General features: G+C 41.7%; 2 protein-coding genes and 1 long non-coding RNA gene across 4 annotated transcripts in view; 1 reads left to right on the top strand and 2 right to left on the bottom strand.

Moving 5' to 3' along the window:
• Positions 1–21,614, bottom strand: part of LOC132908087 (uncharacterized) — a 148,828-nt gene that overhangs the window by 12,639 nt on the left and 114,575 nt on the right. The gene's annotated exons all lie outside the window — the stretch shown is intronic.
• LOC132908056 (serine-rich adhesin for platelets) overlaps positions 1–21,614 on the bottom strand; it is a 60,448-nt gene that overhangs the window by 9,607 nt on the left and 29,227 nt on the right. The window contains exon 6 of one of the 2 annotated variants that reach the window (XM_060961626.1): positions 10,649–10,723. The exons of the other annotated variant lie outside the window; for it this stretch is intronic. Within the exon in view, the coding sequence (XP_060817609.1) occupies positions 10,649–10,723 (75 nt within the window). The remainder of the gene's footprint in view (positions 1–10,648; positions 10,724–21,614) is intronic. 2 annotated transcript variants of the gene reach the window in all.
• On the top strand, positions 14,307–21,515 carry LOC132908104 (uncharacterized). The gene is made up of 2 exons (XR_009658308.1): positions 14,307–19,913; positions 20,457–21,515. It is a non-coding gene; the product is annotated as an uncharacterized LOC132908104 (long non-coding RNA).

Here is a 21,614-nt window from a genome sequence, read left to right as displayed (position 1 = left end):
GCAACCGGCGCACTGTTCCTCGATATCACGATACGATGCACCACGTGCCATCGGAAATTCCATTGACTGGCAGAAAGCGTGGAGCCGGCACATTATGTAATTCGCGGACGAACTGCACCTACGAGTTTCCTATTCCTGTCAGCTGGTATTCCGATCATTAGACTGTGGATGTTTGCACGTTCATACGAAATTTGAAAGTACAAAATCGCACAGAATGCGTATAATACGAAAAGATGTATAATACGAAAATATCCAAAGCGCTTTCAACGATTCCTGAAAAGTGAAACAGCTTTCTACCGAGGTTCTACTTTTTCAATTACATTGTCAAGAGTATGAATTCGTATAAAAATCCGCAGAATTCCCATCGCTTAACGGAAACTAATTTCGATTCTTACCGCACCTATACGCGCATGCGACGATCAAATTTTTATTTTTACGAGAATAGGAATGGAATTCTGCAAATGGGTGAATCTGTCGGATACGACGTTTCCGTAAAGTTCGGTACAAATCGGTGACGTTTTAATTCGACTCCGCGAGTTTCGCATTCCAGCATTCTGCGAGCAACAGACACTCGTCGACAGGAACGCGACCAGGTCTGCGTTTACGTGCAACGGACGCACACCGCAGCTCGGTATCCTCGATATCGGTACAAATATGGTGCGATCGCTGGGACACATACGCGCTGTATCGAGCAACGTCTTTCTGGTAAGCACGTCTAACCGATTAGTTTCATCCGCTGGTGTTTGACCGGGAATTTTAATCAGTCACGTCTGCGCTTTCAGCGCGGCTGAGCGACGATGTTTGCGAATCGTGAGACCGGTTCCACATGGAGATACGGGAATAGATCGAAGCTACCTACGGTGGTCCACGAAAGTATTTCAACTCTCGCCGTAGAAAACTTTCGTGAATACATTGCGTGTGTTATACGTAACTTCTTGCAATTTCATCAGCGCTGTAATATAAGAGACACGACCTTCCTGATTAGATGCCTCAAATTTGAAATCAGAAGTTTATACTAAATATTGAAATTACGGCGTATTTGTTGGAAACACACGCTTAGTGAAAAATTAAGATACAGCATACACGGTGTTCTTCGTAAAAGATCTCTTTGACAAACGTTCGAACGTCTTCGTCAGACACTGTACGTTGAATTGTATACATTACACATTTGATACAGTCAAAATGACAAGATTGCTGTTATAACAAGCGATGCTTTTGATCGCTGGTCGTTAATTTGTTTATTTCGCACTCCTTTTGTATATTCCTTGTATTGGCCAGTACTTTTGTTTAATCTTCCGCGTATCTTCTCTGTGAAAGAGTTTCAAAGTTATATCCCTGTTCGATCTGAAACTCCCGGAAGGTAATTTTAAAGCGATCTCGAGGACGTTTCGTTCTACTCTATCGCTAGAGAGGAGAACAAGCGTATCCGAAGTGGTAACGTTTTGTTTGCTGAGCTCGTTGACAGAAGGAACATCCATAAAGTCGTCGCATCCCTCTGTCCGCGCGTCACCGATCGAACCTGGCTTCCGACAGTTCCGATTCTACGTAGTTATGGCAAGTACTGACCTCGACTCCGTCCGAGAACCGGGCTTCCGCCAGGAAGCTTCCAATGTCAGGCTTCTCCGCGGATGACATAACTTCTTGCACCGAACTTTCTTGCTTCTTAACAAACTCATTCGACGCGAGTTTCTTCGATTTCCCTCGAGCCGACTAAACGTTCGTAAATTTGATCGAAAAGCTAACTCGAGAGAGCGTCAGGGGTCAGAAACAGGGGTCAGACGCTCGAGCGACCCTGGTGAACCGATTCGAGGAGAAAACAAGGCTAACTCGAAGCAAGGGGTGAAAGGAACACTGGACGACGACTCGTTCTTGCTAGTAAGAAGGCTCTCGTAAGACTGGACGACATTGCTCGTCGAGGCCAGCTTCCGTGGTTAGCACCGACATCAAGCGTTATGCGCTCGTGGGAGAAGGGATAAAGCGGTGGCCGCTGCGACGTGTCGCGGCCACGTTTTTGGTCCTCGATCCGAGATCGGTGTACCTAGATTCAAATTACGAAATATCTTCTCGGTGAACTTATCTTGGATCTATCTGGCTAAATGGAAAACCAGCTTGTTCTGGAATAAGTATGCTAGAGGCGGTTTTATTACGGTTAGTTTGGTAGAACGGTTGGAGAAGTTGAGAGTCGATGGAAATGTTAGAGGTTGAGAAATGGAGAAGAGAACCTGACGATGGTCGATTGCTTGAAGTTTGACTCGGTTGGGTTTACGTGCTCCGAGATGAAAATTAAATTTCGATAGATAGGATTAAAATATGTGAGATATAAATATGTGCTTCTCGATATGCGTGTGTAGTTTACTATTTGCTAATTTTGTGTATTGGATGATGGTGTTCGTCGATCCTACACGTCCCAACAAAAATAAAGTATCGATATTTGTTCTGAATTAGGGAAAGAAAAGGTGTCTGCACGGATAAGAATGTGACAAAGAAACGGAACGACAGAATTAAGCTCGTGTATCGATTAATCGGCAAAAACACGCGTGTCTGAATTTCATAGTAGAGTAATAAAGTAGAGAAATAAACAAGCAGAATATCGTTGTCAGATTAGAAACTAAACAGGTTAAACAATCTCGCGTTAAAAAGATAATAAACCTGGCGTTTATCATATTTTTATACTAATCGTGAATTACGTCTTCCGGAATTAACGAGATTTCATTCATGCTTCTTACGTTACGTTTCTTACGAAGAAACATAAAATACGATATTATAAGGTTACGCATCTAAAAGGATAATTTCACAAAGAAATTGCGTAACAAATTTTTGACGTTCGAATCGGAACAAATGCAAGCTTCGAGCGATTAAATCGAACGACATAACGTGGTTTACGGTTGAGCTACTTACGGAATAGATTCTACGTTTGTATCGCTCCAAGAGGAGAACGCGCGGTTCCCAGTGGAATGAGTTACGCCAGGCAGCCCAGGTGAGAGAAAAAGCAGAGTCACGCCAAGGTTAAGAACTATTAATCGCGGAGCGACGTGAAATATCGACGAATACGTTCCGTGCTGATTAATCTTGCCAGAACGTGTCAACCGTGCGAAGCGTACGAGTTAAATCGGGCGAGTTTTACGCGGCTTTGGAAAGCTGGATGCGACCAGGTGGTGCGTGCCGTGGCACACGAACAGGAAGCACTAACCATTCCGTTATTGCGTCCACTTAATATCGTCGGATCGATATTTTAACCCGCGCACTTATCTGCGCGATCGTGAGATAGCTATAATTGGCTTTCGAAGTAATATTTATGGATCGAATTTTCGATACGAGATACGACAGAGGATACTCTGTTGATCGTGTTGCAATGATGGAGGTGGTCACCATCTTAGCGGAGACTTCGCTAACCTGTTGGCGTGGGACCGATTTACGAAGAATTTGCGGAGAATTAACGGTGTAATATTTAACGACGAGTCAAGTTAAAGAGCTCCTAACGTAAACGATTCCTCGTCATTTTTCCGCTTTTTAGATAATGACTCATTCTACACACATAGTAGCGAGAAGTTGGACTTGGAACATGGCGAAATCGATATTATAAAAACTGATCTATATCTTGATTTACGGTGTCTTTTATTGATATTCACCACCGTGTCCGAGGCGTTCCGATGTATTAAAAGATTAATTAAGATAATTCGATGATACCGTTATAAACAGATGTGTCTATAGCAAGAATTTTCCGAACACCTTAACGTTGGAATTTGAATAAAAATCATGTAAGTACCATCGAATGACAAATTGACCGATCGTACAAAGACCTGTGCCGAAACGAAGTTCGCAATCTCGTGATTTAATCGAATATCGTTCTTCCGCGATATGATTACAAGTACGTTTGTAAGAATCACGTAAGAATTACGCGATGTATATTTTTTGTTTCAAAACATTGAAACGTATTGGACAGAAATCAACGATTGCGGAAAGGGGAAAGCCGTTTGGCTCTTCTGGAGGATCAAGGATCGTTTATATGACGAGCCTCTCGACTTTCTCCTTCTTTTTCATTTTCTTTCAATTTTGCCACAGCTTGAGAACCGACGAAAGTGATCTGGGACACGAATATCGCGAGTCGAAGGAAAGAACGTTTATCGTTCCGTGCTTAGATGATTTTTCTGGCGCACCCAGATAACCGCAGTTACACCGATCGCAACCGTAAATTACGTCATTATGCACGTCAATTACGTTTGTCGCAACGAGTCGGCCAATATTTTCTTTCCAAAATGGGCACTGTTAGACAGGAGATAAAAGCGACAGAGTTATGTCACGGAGACTAAAAGTCGTTCGTCCTTGACGTCCAAAGATTCGAATCGCGGTTAACGTTATTGTATCTCGAAAGTATAGAACCTTGTACGAAGATTATTAATTGTTATTTTTTATCTTGCGCAATGACGTCCTTTTGTTGCGTCGATCGGCGTCATCGCGATGAAATGATCGATCGTTTTTCAGACAGACTAAACTTCGATGTTTACGTTTATTTTCTCTGTCCAATGTTCTTTTCGTCGTTTACCAACGCTGTCTCGCGCAGCTATTTAAAGATGTCTCAACAGTTTGAAACAGGAATGTATATAAAATTTACGAGATAATTACCGTAAACGTATATACATTTGGTAAAAGGCCAGTATATAGCACGGACAGTCGTCCTAAATGTACAATTAGCGTTAAGAATAGTTTCATTAAATATCCTGGTTCGTTGCTATAATCCATAATTGATTGTCCTTGAGTACGTTGATCTCTGTAAAATGTACACGCGCATTAAATATAAATATCTTGTAGCTTCTCTGTAGGTTTTTAATTTCGCTTCAAACATTACGAATATAATTAGTCGAATAATCAAATATTCCTACGATGCTAATGAATTCTGAAAACGGTTTCCACGATACACACGATATATCCGTAAAAGATTTCCATATGTATTCGAATACTTTTGCGAGTCGCTGTGAAATCAATTCGCGCAGTACGCCGTGATCTTTTTATTTGCGAAATGGAAATGAGTCACTCGAATAGGATATATCTACGCTTTGCTCGGCAAGCAATAAATCATCGCGTTTCGTGGGTCGAGTGTTTGTTTAACGCGTTGCGATATTTTAATCTCCGTTGAAAGAACGATCATTATGTTTGCGCATCGAGAACCGTTCGATCGTTAAAAGGCTCTTGAACGAGAAGGTTGGCGCGACTAAATACGGGCTCGAATACGATCGTGGAAGGAGCCAGTCGTGTGTCCTTAATTGCATAACGATTTCGACCTATTATCCGGTTTCTGTCCGGCGATTTGTACATCGAAAAACCCGATTGTCTTCTCCGGATACTTAGGCGTAGAAAAGTAGGACGCAACTTTATACGTCGAACCGCGTTGAAGGGTTAATATCACGTTGCAGATCTGAGAGTGACCTCGGCCACGTCTGGCGCATACGTTTCGCCTCTTGCCAGCTAAACAGACCCGTTTATACCAGCTATCGAGCGTAATTGTAATCGACGTGGTTCCTGTTGAAAGAAATTCATTGAGTACTAAGACAAGTTGTAACGTATCGAAACAGACGGTGGATAAACCGTTGGTTTTTATTCATCGTTTCTTCGTACGCGTCGTTCATGTCGCGACAGCCGATCAATGACGATCGAGAACTTTGATAAACAAGACCGAAGGATTATTACAATTACAGTGGTGTTACTAATGAAAATGCATATACGGAGCAGATATGAATGGACAAATGGATCAATTGTAATTACAAAATGAAATTATTAACCGCGAGTACTACGAGGGAAATTAATTTGTCAATTGTAATAAGTATGCGTCGAAGAGTATTATCGAGTATTACCATAAGTAGACGTATCTCTTACTACAAATTACGTTCAGAATTCAGTAGGAAGCTTAAATTGATTTATGGACAGAAGAATTAGGTTGTCGGAAAAGTGTCTTTCCTTTACAGTCACGTCTTTTACCACGATGCATCTTTATACAAACATGAAAGCTAATCTGTCGAACGTTGTGATCTTTATTCCGATTGATAAAATAATATAAAACGGAAAATGTCGTGCATCCGTTATTTCCTTACAAAACGAAAGGAACTTTTCGGACGACCCAATGCATCGCTCGTTGAACTCGTAGCGAGTTGCGGGACATGGACGAGTTGTCGTCTTCGTCCAGTTAAAAACCGAAATTTTAATCAGTTTAGCTTTCGAGAGGCTCGAGTAAAGAAGGTTTAAAAACAGAAGGGAAGTGGTTACGTTATCTGCACTTAATACACGGTGGTAAAACATCGCTCGTTAAATAACGCGGCTAAAGAATATTCGATAAGGGAGACCCGGTTTCGCTAAGCCGCGTTATGAAATCCTTTTTGGCCTGCGAATCTCACACTCTGATTCACGCGTTACATCACGAATCGCACGGTCTATCTGACTTTTCCCTTCGAATTTTACGGGCGTGCACGCGACGTGGCGACCGCCAACAAGAAAAGAATCCTTTAAAATGCGAAGCGGAGTCGCGTTACTTTCAGGCCACTCGAGTCAACCGGCTGCACTCGTCAAACGTTCAATTTCCGTTTCTTTCCTGGCGGCAGATGATCACCGAAGGATTTCCTTAGTGCCTTTAATTTTATAGCGCCTACTGGCTCGAACGAGCAAACCTGGCCTTTTGTTACCAATGAAACTTCCCTTTACGGCGAGCCTCTATGAGAAAACGCTTTGCGAAATTCTTCCTACCGTCCATCCATTTTCTACTGAATTTACTTTCCGCTGGTAGCGCGGCCTTTCAACGTGGCTTGCTTTCCGATCGGTTTAACCACCACGCGTAAGTAACCAAATCCTCTTCGTAACGGTTTGTCAACTCGTTTTGCTGTATCATCGAATGCTATCTGATAATGTGCGAACGACACAAGACGTGTTTATCGATACTTCGTTATGCATGAGATATCTCAATTGTCACAAATATCTATATAATAATACGTCGAATTTGGAAAGCAATCAATCTTCGTGACGTAGGTGGACAATTTCAAATACAAACAATCGTTTGTTAATAATCGAAAGCTTTTTCCTCGATCGAACAAGAGCTTCCGATCGACACCATCGGACCAGCCGGTCTGTACAGGGAAATCGATTCCACTGATTCGCCGATGAATCGCAAAGGTTGGTTTCGTGGCAGACAAAGCAGCCACCGTTACACCGATTTTACACGCCCAACACCCGACTGATCGCGCAATCGCATGGTTCCCACATTATTTCCCTCGCTTGGCGTCGACGCACGGGTCAAAGGGCCAACGAGAAGCGACCTTTTGCGACGGAACATTTTGGCTCTAAACGAGTGGTATTTCGATACCGAGCGAGAATTTTTACGACATATGGGGGAAGACAGAATGAAACGTAGTAAGTAGAAAGTGACAGCAAAATACAGACGACCCACGATTTAAGAGAATGTTCCACTGCAAAGCTTCGAGAAAGACGAAATTATAGAAATATACGTGCGGAAGTCTGTATTCGAAATCTCGAAATCAACGTAATTGAGCTTATTTGAACGAATGCAAAGGAACGATGCAAGTTCGCTTATCCTTAAGCGAAAACGTTCCAAGCTTTGTACACTACCAGCAATTGTCGCTATTCTTCTCTAAAATTTGTAGGATATATGTGTAGAACTCCGACGAAGATAGTTGTCGAGATTCTTTGTGCAAAAATGCCAAAGGAAGTGTGGCTTAGAGGAACGCTTTCTACGGTAGAATATTGCCATAATTCTTTTAGGTACGAAGACTAAAAAATACTTTGATATTACAAAAAATTGCAAAATGCTAGAAATAAATTTATTTTTCAAGTTTTAACGATTCAAACAGCCGCGTTAAAAATACTTTTACGCGAGGATACTCGTATTTATGACATTCTCATTGCTTGCATGGCAGTTCACCGTTAAATAATTGCTAAGTGGTACAAAAGGTGGTTACAAAAATATGTAGTACCATCGTATCTGAAAGATTTATCAACGCGTCAGGTAGACGATAAATATCCCATAGTCAGAAATAAGATTCCAGAATGCGGAAATATTGGCATTGAAGTCAGCGACATGTCGTACGTGCCTCGATACACCGATGACGCGGTCTTCGTCCGTTCTTGTTCATGGGAGCGGCTCGCGAGACGAGTAGGAAACGAATCACACCTCGAGAATCTTATCCAATTATTTTTTTTTAAGGGGAAACTAGTGTGTCGGCGATAGCTCAAAAAGAAAATACGCTGACTGATGAAAATAATGGTGTGGTTCGATATCGATACGACGTACTTCGACAGCCAACAGCAGCTTTTTATTCGCGCCGATTCATACAGTACGCGTTTCCTCGTTTCTTTCGGTGAATCCACCTCTTCGTTTTACCGAGACGCGGTAGTTCGTAAAAGTACTTTGACACTTGTAGCAAACTTTTAAGAATATATTAAGAAACCATTGCAAGTTTCATTAACTTTGTAACGAGACTCGACCGTCACCTTTACGTATATCGATAGAATTTGAAACGAATATGAAAACGTACAGGGAAGTTGGAAGATATTTGGTACGAGTACGTATTTCGTAGAAATCATAAAAAAGTTTCAACAAACGTAAAGACGACTAAATTTACAACGTTTACTTTTTATTAAATATATGTTTGCAGTAAATATCCTGTACCTTGTATATACACGTGTAAGGAGTACGGATAGAATCTTAAAATGCTTGATATTATATAATACATCTTTATGTCATAGGTAGATAAACATACACATAAAAGTTTTCTATGATAAGTGTTGAAATACTTGCGTGAATCATTCGTATGTACAATGTACACGGAAATTAAGAGATGTAACGATATCTTCGTTACGTTTTCTCAGCAATTGCGCTCGCTTCTATCATACTTTCCTGGAAATTTCGATGCTCGCGTTCTAGTTTCTGTTGGCGATCTACTTACTTACGAGATTGTCGCGTCTCTACGATGATACCGCATCGATCCACGTCGAACTAAACATCAGAGTATCAATTTGTGACGGCCGCTGGGCACGCGATGTTTTATCTGACTGATTCGGTGTTCGACCAGCGTCACATCAGTTCGCAATGTACAAGGCTGTTCTCCCTTTATCTGGTAAATTAACAATAACCCCTTATCGAGTGTTTTTTTCCACTTTAGCCGTGGCGAATCGAAGAGCAGATAACGGAGAACGTAGAGAAAAGCGCGGTGACTAACGCTTTGATACAAGCAGAAAAATATCGATGCCAGTCAAGGAATTAGAAATTCGTTTCGATTCGAGATATTTAGCAACTATTGGACGCTTCGTTTGTCGCTCGTTAATAATAAATCAACCGTTTACAATGATTGCAAAAGAGCCTAATTTTCAATGACGCGTTTTATCACGTATTAAACGTATTAAATTACGTTCTACGTTTCACGACACCTAATTAATTAGAATGTAAATATAGTAAAATATATAATTATAAGAAATAAAACAGTTTGCTAATCGTTTTCGTAATCGTTGTACGATAGTTATCGATAGTAATTTCAACTGATAAGATTTCTATCGAGAGAAATCTATGGAACGTTAATGGAAGATGCAATCGATTGAACGAAACCGATTAATTATTTCCTATCGTTCACGCTACGGTTAATAATTTTAATGCATTTTAGAAGTTTATTTCGGCTACAATCATTTTTCTAAAAAATATCTCAAATTGACGCGAGTCACTACGTCGTTCTACTACGTTTTTAACTCTGATAAAATAATAGGTTGCTTTACGATAATTAACTAATAACAAGTCACACAACCAACGAGGTTGCGTTTTTTCCAACTTTACGAATGATTTCACTTCTTGGTTCTTAATAGGTTAACACGGTCGAGCAGATACTCGGGCAGAATTCCGTGGAACGAAATCGCCAACTAGCAGAGAAATATGCGGGGAATGAGAATCGTGACTCCGACATCTAAAATCTAGAAGATAGTTCGACCACGTTGTTCGTTTTCGCCCTGGGACGCCGACACGAGGCGTTCATTACCGGTCCCGAACCAGATCGTGACACGTCACGAGCGTATCTCAATGTGAAGTTCGCAGGCACGATCGAGGGCGAATTCTTGCAGACTTTCACCGGCCGAAGGACGGGCCATCGCGTCGTAAACCGGCGAGCATTTGCGGCTTAGCACCATTGTTGCGCCTCGCGGAATGATTGTTGGTCATGCCGCTGAGAAATACTCGCCGCGGGTTCCGTAAAAATTTATTCCCCTTGCCTTCTTCGTAAACCCGGAGAAGCGGTTCTGAGAAAGGAATGCCGCGAAAGAATGTCTCGAAGAGCTTTAGCTTGGATGACTCGAAAGATTCGTGGGATCTCGAGCCATTTAATTTTCTCGTTAACTAGATAATACCTTGACTCATTAAGGACCAAATTGCGACAACGCAAAGTGTCATTTGGTAACCTTTTATAGCATATCATTGATAATCGATAAAGAAGGTTTTTCTCATAGATTAAATAATATTTGATCCTGAAAGGGTTACTTTTTCTTACACTTTGCTACTAACTTTTCGAACGACCTGATGTTACGTTCAAAAGATTAGCAGTTCGAACGGTAAATTAACTGTTCCTCGTTCAATAAGTTAATAGCAAACGAGTAACGTGTGTTTGCTTACCTGCTTGGAGATGTTCAGCGGGGGCCTCGAGGGAGTTTGCGTTTCGATTCGCGTTGTCTACCTCGTCATTCCGTGCTGAAATCAGGAAACACGAGAAAATCAGTGCGGTATTTGCAAGAGAGTTTAAACGTGGCTCGCGTTATCGAGCGACGCTCGAGCCGCAAACTGCGTTTCCACGGCTTTTCAAACTGCGATTGCGAACACTTCGGTATCGTTGGATGACGTTTCAATTAAGAGAAACTACCGAGCGACAGTAACGAAACGAAAAACTTAACGTACACAAACAGAGACCAGTGATAATGAATCGAGGTACATAATAGCTAGCAGCTAGTGGGCACAGCTGCACGGTTCACTCTAGTTGACCTGTCGTTTATTAAACATCAGATACACGGCGAGCCAAATAGGCGTACGACACGAGTCCAATGTGTGTCCACTGTGCGTTGAAGCTTATGCTGCTTACGCTGTGCGTGTACTAAGCAGAGAGAGTGAGAGTGAGAGAGAGGAAGACCCAGCAAGCTGTCTGTTTCCCTGAAGCAGCACCTACAGGATGAGATTTACCTCAAAGCACACCTTTAAGTCTCGCACGAGACGAATCGACTATCGTAAACAGCAGCTCTAAAACTATGTAACGTTTCAACGTTTACGACAATTGTCGCAGAAAATTTTTATGCGTATGCCGTGCGTGTTATATAAAACATTTTGAAATTTCAGTGCCACTATAACGAGACACGATTGTCATGCTCGTGTTGGTAATATTTGAGACCGATCTAAACATACGCGCAGAGGATTTTTCACTGAATATTTTCCTTGCACGCTTCAAAGATAGCGAGTGAAAAATATCGAAGCCTCGTGAATCTATCAGCCATTTACAATAATCCTTGAAATTAACGAGTTCTCTTTCCAACTATGCAATTACGTTAGTGTTTCAGCAGAAATGTGTGACTCGTGTGATCCATAATTAGAATTTTTTCGCATAAATGTTAAAACGGTATTTCACAGTTTCGAAGCTGTCGATTATGAATAGGTATCGTGATATCTTTCGTCTCGTGCGAGATCTCATATGGAGTCATGTCTCGAGATAAATCTCATCGTGTAGAGACTGTTTAACGTAGACCGTAGAGTCGAGTGGCAGCGTATTTCCGTATGCAAGACACCATTACACTCATTCAGCAATAAACGGAATACGCGGAAGACTATACGGGCTACGGGGACTCGACTGGACTCTTGTTCCCTGCGACCTTGATCGCTTAATGAACATTGCCCGTGCAGATCCGTATCTTGAGACGCGGCACGTCCACCGGCTCTCTACTTCCCTCCCACGACGCCAACAAACCTTTGAACTCGATCGCTATTAATTAATCTCAAAGATTGGCGGGTGCTCTCGTTTCGAAACGATTCGACACGAAGGTGAATTTAATCGCTGTAATCTTCTGCTGATATCGTAAATAGATTCGATAAATTACGGTTTTGTTGCAAGATCGCGGTGGATGATCTCCGGAGTTCCTATGGATTTCGAGTCACGATTAACGAGGATGTCCGTTTCAAGGTTTCTCGACGAGAATCCTACGATGGAATGTGCCGAATCCGATGCCAAACAGTATCCTTCGCTTTCGAATCTTTCTCAAACGTCTACGATTTTCTTATTTGTTACGCTCTCTCATATTTGAGCTATCGGAATGACATAAAAAGTCGGAATAACGGAACGTTAGATCACTGGTAAAGAAAAATAATTTCTGCCATTACATATTTTTAACCAAAAACAATTTTGATAATAACGATTACGAGTAACCAAAATACTTAAATTAATAAATTTAACCATTGGATTCTTTGAAAAGGATATTCGAATAACGGCGGTCGTAATACAGAAAATTCTACCTTTTAAAACGAAATTCTTTTAAAACGAAAACCACGCTTCAGCAGATTTTAATTACGAAGCCGAGTAGCGGGAAGGAAGGAGTCGGAAGGCACAACCGGATACCTTCGTTCGTCCTTGAGACTTCGAACGAGAAACGGTTGATCGAATTATAGCGAGAGCGGTGTCGGATAGATAGCGAAGAATTTTCGCTAGTGCAGCGGATGGTGACGCGCGTTCTTCGACGGCGAGGAATATTTTTGCGGTGCCGGCAGATTTAAGGCGAGCGATATCGTCTGCTTTAAGAGTTCTTACGGTGAATCGTAAACTCACGATGGTGCCGCGATCCGAGCTTGGACGTTATGACGAATACGAACGCGTGGCCTAATCGAGCGTTAAAATTCCATGTCCGTTTCAATTTTACGGACAGTTTAGTCGAGGATGAGGAAGTAATCCGTGCGCATTTGCAAAAATTTCAATCGCACCGTGCGACCGCAAGAGAATATTACGTTCTTTCATTCCTCTACCACTTCAAGGCCCTCTTGTACGCTTGAATTAATATTATTAGCGAAATTTTACTAGTCACAAGTTACAAGTTACTAGTACCAGCAAATACTCTTGTACGTAGTACATAGCTTGCGGAAGTATTCAAACGTTCGTAGACACGTTCTATGAATACGTATATTACGTGCGTTATGTAAAACATTTTGAAATTTCGAAAGAACAGTTACCAGACTCGATTATCATGCTTATATTATAAAATACAGGAGCGTTATGTTTTACGGTACACTGTGGCGTGTATCGTGTGGCGACGATTAAGACGAGCATTTTTCAGACGACATTTTTCAATAGCGATCGAACGGGAAGAGGAGCTCGACGAAAGGCCCGGCGGGAAGTTGACATTAAGGGTTCCGACCGAGGGAACCGAACCAGCAAACAGGAAAAAGGGAACGGGAAAGAGAGGGGAGAGAGAGAGAGAGCAAATCAGTCCGGGAGTGGTAAACAGGAAGAGGACAGGTTGGCTGGGAAATGGGAGTGAGCGAGAGAGAATCGGAAGGAAGGAGGGAGAGTTGGAAGAAGTGGAAAGAGAGAAAAGGGAGCAACGAAAAATAAGAAGAGTGGTTCTCCTCTCCGGTCTAAGAGTTGGGAGCGGGTGGCCTTGAGCAGGTCATCACCTCCGGCTTGCGATGCCGATGCTGCCCGCGCTGGACCATCTTAACTTCTTCTTCTTCTTCTTCTTCTTCCTCTGCTTTTTCCTCTTCTACTTACTTCTCTCGAACCCTCCTCTCCTCCTTCATCCACCTCTTCCTCGCCAATCTTCTTTGCCCTTCTCCTTCTGTCGCTTGCCGTTTCTCCAGCTTCGATTATTTCTCTTTTTCCTCTTCTCCTTTCCTACCGTTCTCCGTCTTCCTTGCCCTCCCGCTTCATCCTCGACTCTCGTTCCTTCCCCTCCCTTTCTCGTGCTCTTTCGTTCGCCATCCTCCTCCCTATTCACGTTCTTTACACTTTTCCACGAACCTCCGCTCCACGGAACAATCCGTCCTAGCTAACTTCGCGGAGGCCGAGCGGATTTACAAACGGACGACGTTCCTCGTCGCGATGTCGACGACGAGAATTCTCTTGCGGATTCGCATCGGAGATGCGCGTACAAACGATAGTTTTCTTCGCGAACTTGGGAAATTTAACAAAAACTGGCCGAGTATAATTCTTCGATAGTAAGAGGACCATTGGGAATTTTAGAGAATGGAATTTTTAATTGGTCGATCGAATCTTTTCGCGTTATCTTTGGTATCGAGTAATCTTACGATTCCTTTCTCCATCTTGCGACGTCGACTTTCATCGTAGAAATCCACGCGGAGGGTAGATACAGTTTTAATGTCGTTTCTTCCCATTCCTCGAAGGTGTCACGACGTTCCGGCCACCTTTGCCCATCGCTGTCACGAACCACACGCTTGCCTGCGTTGAACCCCGCAAATTGTCGAGTGTAGCGAGAACTGTGTGTGTCGTGGCAGGGGAATCGCGCAAATTGAGTTTGACAAAGTGGATCATCGGGGTCGGCCTTTCAAAGACGTAATAACGCTGAACGCGTGGCTGTGTGGTCTGCAGCGCGTAAAAATTGGACGTCACTCGAACAGCTAGCATTCTGCTCGAACATCTGCTGTACCTTGCAATTTTGCTCATTTCAGGTTCGCCAAAGCACCTCGTCTTGTTCCTATACGAAACTCGATAATTTGCTTCGACCGATTGTCGGAACGAGATTTCGTGCCTGGTTGACTGAAACGGGAAGGAAGAGAATCACGCAAATGGAGTTTGACAAAGTGGATCGTCCGTACCGCCTCTGAAACGTAATGGTCGACGCGTGGCGATGTCAGTCTTTGCAGCTACGACGCCGGGACGAAATCGTTTCGGTAAAAATCGAATGCAACCAGATGGACCGGTCTCCGTGCATCGAGTTAAGTGAATGAGAAAGATAAACATAATAATTACGGCAAATTGCTGGCTGCCGCTGAAAAGCGCATCGTGGAGGACCGGCACGTTGCAAGAGAGAGGAACTCGGGCGCCGCTAAGTATCAACGCCCCACTGTACGCCGCCCAGTGAAATCAAAGTAGCTTAAATCGGTGTATCACGAGACTCGTGAGGATCTCTTAAGCAGACTCACGTGTAGCCTTAAGGGATGGATTCTTACGACTGAAGAGAAGCTGCTGCAGAGAAGAATTTGGCGGATAAGATATACGAGGATGTAACTCGATTAAATTTTATTATTCTGCTAACTTTATTATTACGATAACAATTACTACGATTGTCCGCTTACTATACTCGGACAAGATTGCTTCGATTTATACGATATTAAGATTCTTCTGTTTTATCGTGAAATCATCTATTTCTTTCGCGATCTTGGTGCGTCAAAAAGTTTTTGATATCTGAAATCTTTCAGCGGAAGACAGTGGAAAGAAATTCGATGAGGCGAAGGAGCGGCTGACCGGAAGTACGTTACTCGCCGCGTGGGTCGATACTGTTGGAACATCGGTACAGTGCAAACAGCTTCGATAACAAACGTGCCCACTCCCACAAGCTTGTTTGCAGTTAAGAGCGGTGCGAGGGCTTACAGGGAGATACCTGTTACCCCGTCGCTTATTTCCCCTTGTTCCCAGAACTCCAGTCGAAATTCGCGACATAACTTTCCGGCTGGTTGAGCCTAAGTTAAACGCGCGTTAATGCAGACGTCGCGTGGGATTCTTTAATCGTAAACTCGTTTACGATAGGTTTGTGAACGACAGAGTGCGAGGCGTGTGCTGGAGTTTGCGCTGGGTATTCTATTCTGGTAAAAGCGTGTATTACGAGCCGGCGTAATTCTCATGATGTAGTTCGTTGTACGGTGAAATCACCGGCCCGTAACACGGTCACGAAGCAACACGAGCGTTCTTGTAATTATTAACTCGTCATTAATTAGTATGAATTCAATTAAATGGCCAGAGCAACCGGCTATTACCTGGCCAATTACAGAATCGAGTGATTGAAAGACACATCAACGGTTAGATAATCCTCAAAGCGAGCCAGAGCCACGCGCCAGCCACCGCACAGGATCGGTTATATTGTTCCACGATAGAAATCAACCACGCGTTGCAATCATCGAAAGTAGATTGCAAGAAGAAATCGTAATTGCGATATGGCGTAACTAGATAATTTTTTATGTTTCAACCGTTTCCACGTTGCGTCGTATTAACTTTTCCAAGTTTGATGCTTTGAACTTTGATCTATCGATGATATGACACGTTCGATTTGTTATTTGCGTCATGATCGATAGAAATTGAAGCGTTCTTTTGTAACTTTCACCCGAACTCAACTGACTTTCATGGATCAGAATGTTTCGGCTATAGCCATTCCATGCTCAAACGAAGATCGTAAGCGAGAAACATGCTAAATAGTTATTTTTTACATTTATTCTAATTATTTAGGTTGATTTCTTTTGATTGCAACATCAGTTTATGATTAATCAGGAAATTTTGACGAAAGAAATAATAGCAAATATGATGCAAGAAGAAGAAGCAGTACGATATTTGTAAATGTCATTATTCGAAATATAATTTCCAAGAACAAGTCATTATACTTGTTAATTATCTCAAAAGATAAACACATCGTTTGACACCTCATTTCTTGAAATATCATTTTAAAAGATTTTTCTATTTTCACAGAAATTATTTACAGATCTACAGTTAATTGTAAAATCGAATATTATGTTATTCGAAATAATATTTGAAATAACGTAACTTCGAATATGCTCGAGTCCATAATTCACACAACGAATTATAGAACTGCTTCTCCGTGCAAAATAGCTGCGTAATGTGATTTACACTCTTGGTCCGTAATCTTCAAACGCCTAGCTTGGATACACGTGACGCGTGATTCGATCATGGTTACGATTTCCGATCCCAGACGGACAATCGATCAATTAAGCTCGTTTGTTGTTGTACGCTCCTAAACGTGTAACCAATATTGATTCAACGACGATAGGCTCGCTTTACAACAGACGGAATGGCACGTAGCATCAACCACAATAGAAATTATCGCGTTGTAGACGTATCGTTAACGCTTCCGAAATCCACGGTCGAATCTATTCTCGCCCCGAGGTAATCGTGCAGAATTGCAGCGGTTTGAACGGGTGTGCGCGTGCACGCGATACACCCAGCCCCTACGACCCCGCTGAAATAATAAACGCTCTCATGATCGTTCGCGCGGCTAACAGAGTGTATCTCGCGAGTTACAGCGAGCAACGAGTAGTTGGCGCCTACCCGATAAACCGACCGACCGACCGACCGACCGACCGACCAACCTCGCCTCCGATCAACACATCGCCGCGTGTCGTACGGAAATTTAATATGCTCGTACAAGAGCGTGTACGCATGCACTATGTTGGAGATGTATTCGATGAATGAACTAATTGTGCGTTCCACGTCGCGAATTCTACAGGATGATGCCACTTGCTGGTCAACTCAAAAGCAGTGCCGCCGAACTTGTTTTCGGTTTACGTATGTATAGGTACAGCAGTGTGCAGAAGTCTCGAGCCATGCATCGATATGTAGCGAGTATACAGTAGCGGATAATATTTCTAATATTAGAAATAGCGTTTCTGCAACGTTATGGTATTATTTAGAAAGAGATTCTTAGATATTTCCTTTATCGCGTTACTCGTTTGTATCATAGTTTGAATTAACTTGTAGAGGAAAATACCTCATCACGGATTTTAACGAGATTACGATGTTTTCTTGTTGATACGTAGAAACAAAATAAACGGTCGGTTCGAAATGATCTTGGGAAACGTAAGATAAAGGAAAGAATATCCCCAAAAGAAGGAGAGATCGGTAATATTTTACAATACATTGTACTTTTAATGTAAATTATTTATCAGGGTACGATGAAAATGTCGAGCTTGAAGACGAGCTTTCTTAATCGGTTGGGATGCTATATTATAGTTTCTCGTTGTATTCAATATTGAATGAAGTACAAAGAAGTTATTGTCTGCAATGGTTATAAATAACATCGCGATGATATTCGCGCAAGATGATAATATTGGAATAAAATTAGCGTGCAGTAATATTTCATCCGTGATAACTTTCGAGGGTTAAATGAGAAAAATCAGTGACGGAGATAAAGACTTTAACGAAGTTGTAATCAAGTGTGCGCCTGGCTTCTCGGGCAAACAGCAACGGTATGAGACGGTAAATAGTTTGAGGCAGGTGTACCCCATCTGCAGTGTCAGCTGCCAGCGGCCGAAGCCCTTGGCATGGTCTACCTTTGAAATTTGAAAAATATCCTGTGCACGAGCGAGCGAGCGGACGATCGAGTAAACGAGCGACAGCTGTTGCGATTTTCTGTGGGTGGCAAGTGAAAGTGCAGCTTCGAGGTCAGTGCGGGAGACAAATTGAATTTTTGTAACCACATCCTTTGGTAAATCCGCTTAAGAAAAATTTGAGCCGATTTTGCTGTCCAAAGACTCGTACGTCCATCCGTTCGAATTATTATTTTCTTTTACCTCGCTGAACAATTTGTGAATAGGATGCAAACACAGAGATCGATCGACTCGAGAATAACTCAGCGTGAATAACTTCGAACGATGTGGAGAACTGTGAATGAATGTTTATGCTATTAATAGCAGGTGAGAAACGATTCGGAGATTGTACATGGAGATTTGGTATGCATGCGCATGGTGCCACGTGGAAATTTAGTTGCACGTAGCAGGAATGCGTGTTGTGCGAAAGATTCTTAACCCTTCGCACATAGAATTTTAACGTTTCTATTCAATTAAAGATCAATTTCGTGAGAAGAAATTATGGATTGTTAAATTATGATCTACGATTGCTTTCTTAATTTTATAATCTGCGCAATCAATGTATTAATGTTTCTGGAACAATTGTTCGAACGATTAAACACGATTACTCGAAAAAGTGATCACAAAGAGGAATTCAGCTTTTGAATGCAATTAAAAAATCGATCAATTTTCTTGTCGAATGAAATGTTTCATCAATTTCTTATCGAACAAATTAGGATAGCAACCGATCGTTTGAGCTGTTATCATTCTATCATTTTCATATTTGACGTTTTAGTACCTTTCAAACGTAACGTTTAAGTATAATGTTTACATAAATCGATTACACGAGAATATTGTTGAAAATGATAGTGTTGTTTATAATTTATTTCATTCGGTTATTTACAACACTCGTACGATGCTGAAAAAATAATGTCAACACAATTGGGATTTCGGACGCAAGTGGTTGATCTTGTTGCCAAGAACATTTTGAATGTTTTAAAAAAATCACGAGCATACAGTTGAAGTTAGAAATCAAGCGCGTATCAATAACGATTATTTCATATTTTTCTTAAATTTAAGAAATTTTCTATTAATAGAAAGGTACGACTCAGTCGAGAATGATCCAAAGAATGCAGTAGATCCAACAGTGCAATAAGAATCGAGAGAATTCTATGTGAATCATCAAAGAATTTAGAATAATAATTTGAATTCAGAGAAACAAAGTCGGAAAGAATTGAATCATCGTGAGTAAGAATTATTATGGAATCAAATTGTCATTCTACTACTTCTATTTCATTGTTAAATATAGTTTTCACTGCCTTGTTTTATATTTAAGAGGTAAAATTCTGTCTACCTCATGCTACATTTCTACAATTTATAGTTAGAACAGTATTTGTAGCAATATAGCGGTCCCCTTTTTCGTTTCAAGGCGAGCTTTTTCGTCGATCTGGTTGGAAGCACCCGGTCCAGGGGAGGAATCTTTTTTTACTCGCGATGCTGCACACTGCGCGCCTCTCTAATGTCCCACATCCTGCTGCTGAAAGCGTTCTCCCGTCATCAAATACAGAATCGTAATTTTTGAGTCTGCTAATTGCTCCGTATCCGGGTAACTTGAAAGCGGTTTTCTCCTTAACGGTGTTTTATTTAGTATGGTACTGCGATGACGCGATCAGTTCGTGACTCAGTTTCGAATTATTCGATAGTCAATGATTCATCCGATTATGCGAAACGCCAGACTTCGAGATGCTTTTTACGTTCTAATTCATTACTGGAAATTAACGACATTAGCAGCTGTTCGATCGTACTTTTTGCCAGCTTCGAGGTCAAATTGTTTCGCGATCACGCAATTAATACAAGTGGTGTAGACCTGTCTCGTATTTTATTGGCTCAGATCTTTGAAGAAATATTTTTTCAATTGATTGGTCGATCGATCAAAAGATGTTTGAGGAAATATTTCTCCCATACAAATAATAGCCTTTATTCGATCGTCGGAACGAAACGAACCTCTGCGGCGAACTCTTGTCGTGTGTTATTAGCACCGGGATGTGAGTTACTAACGCAATTCGCGCCAAGTACTTCCAACGTACCAGTTGAATAAATACGAGGAAATCGAGGAGCCAAGGAAGTAAATATTTAAATACCTTTTCAGTCACGAATCGAGCGGTTCCCGTGGAACATTTGCTAGCTGTGGTTGGTCGAAGAGTAACACGATCTTCTGGATCCACTCGCTTTTAATATCTTTTGGGCTTGTTCACGATTTTCGGAGGACAGCACTAACTCTCGTCGAGGAATCAAACACTTTGGAAATCGACTGTTACGTGCAAGAGAGAAAAGTTTGTAGTCACGATTTAACTATGATCTCCGTCTTCGTGATTCATACGTAGTGTCAACTTCTCACAATAGTCGTTTATTCGTGTCAATATTTTCCGCTTATATACATCGGATAGAGTATAATCTGTTTACAGTTTCGAAGATCTTAGACTTGAAAAACTGAAAAAAAAGTTTCACTACTATAGATATTTGTAACCCGACGGATTGTTCATTCGTTAATCTATCTCGACTATCCACGGAAAATGATAAATTACCGAAAAACACAATAATCAACGGATATAAGCAAGTAAGAAACAATAACAAAGAAAAGCACGGAAACAGACGGACGTGGATGACGCGTTGGACGCGAAATTTGTTGAAAAATATTTTGACAAGTGTTTGACGTTCAAATTCGCAAGGCAAACCGGACGAAGGCCTTCGCAACGTTTTGACTCGGAGCGTCGAGAAGAGACTGGCGAACGCCTTTCTGCCTCTGCCTGGGACATCGCTGGGCATCCCTTTCCACCAATGACGAGGCTTCCTTACTGGTCTCACGGAGAGACTGCGAGTACCTTTACTCTTGATAGGTTACCTTCGAGTTAACTCGATAGGATCGTAAACGTGCGCATGCATATAAATCACTCTTTCGATCTTGGAAGTTGCAAGGATTTTTGGACGAATCTCGGTAACGGAGTCGGCCGAGATCTGCCGTCGAGAATCCAGGAAGTTTACGAGAAGTGGTCTCGAACTGATTCTATTTCGGAACGGATCCCTTCTTGCCGTGTAAATCTATTTCATTTATAATTCACTGTATAAATCAATTCTAAAACAGAAATACTTGTACTCCTACTTATCAAAAATATGCTAGAAAAATAAATACGTATCTTGTATAAAATAATTGTAACGTTCCTTTTCTGCTGTTCGAAATTAATTATGTTTAATATATACGTTAATGTATCGTTCAAATAGCATTTGTAATGCTTTTAACATAACTAAC

This window comes from Bombus pascuorum, chromosome 6 (assembly GCF_905332965.1).
Source record: "Bombus pascuorum chromosome 6, iyBomPasc1.1, whole genome shotgun sequence".
Classification (NCBI taxonomy): Eukaryota; Metazoa; Arthropoda; class Insecta; order Hymenoptera; family Apidae; genus Bombus; species Bombus pascuorum.
The sequence above is the reverse complement of the archived record's forward strand: the minus strand, read 5'-3'. Positions and strand labels throughout refer to the sequence as shown.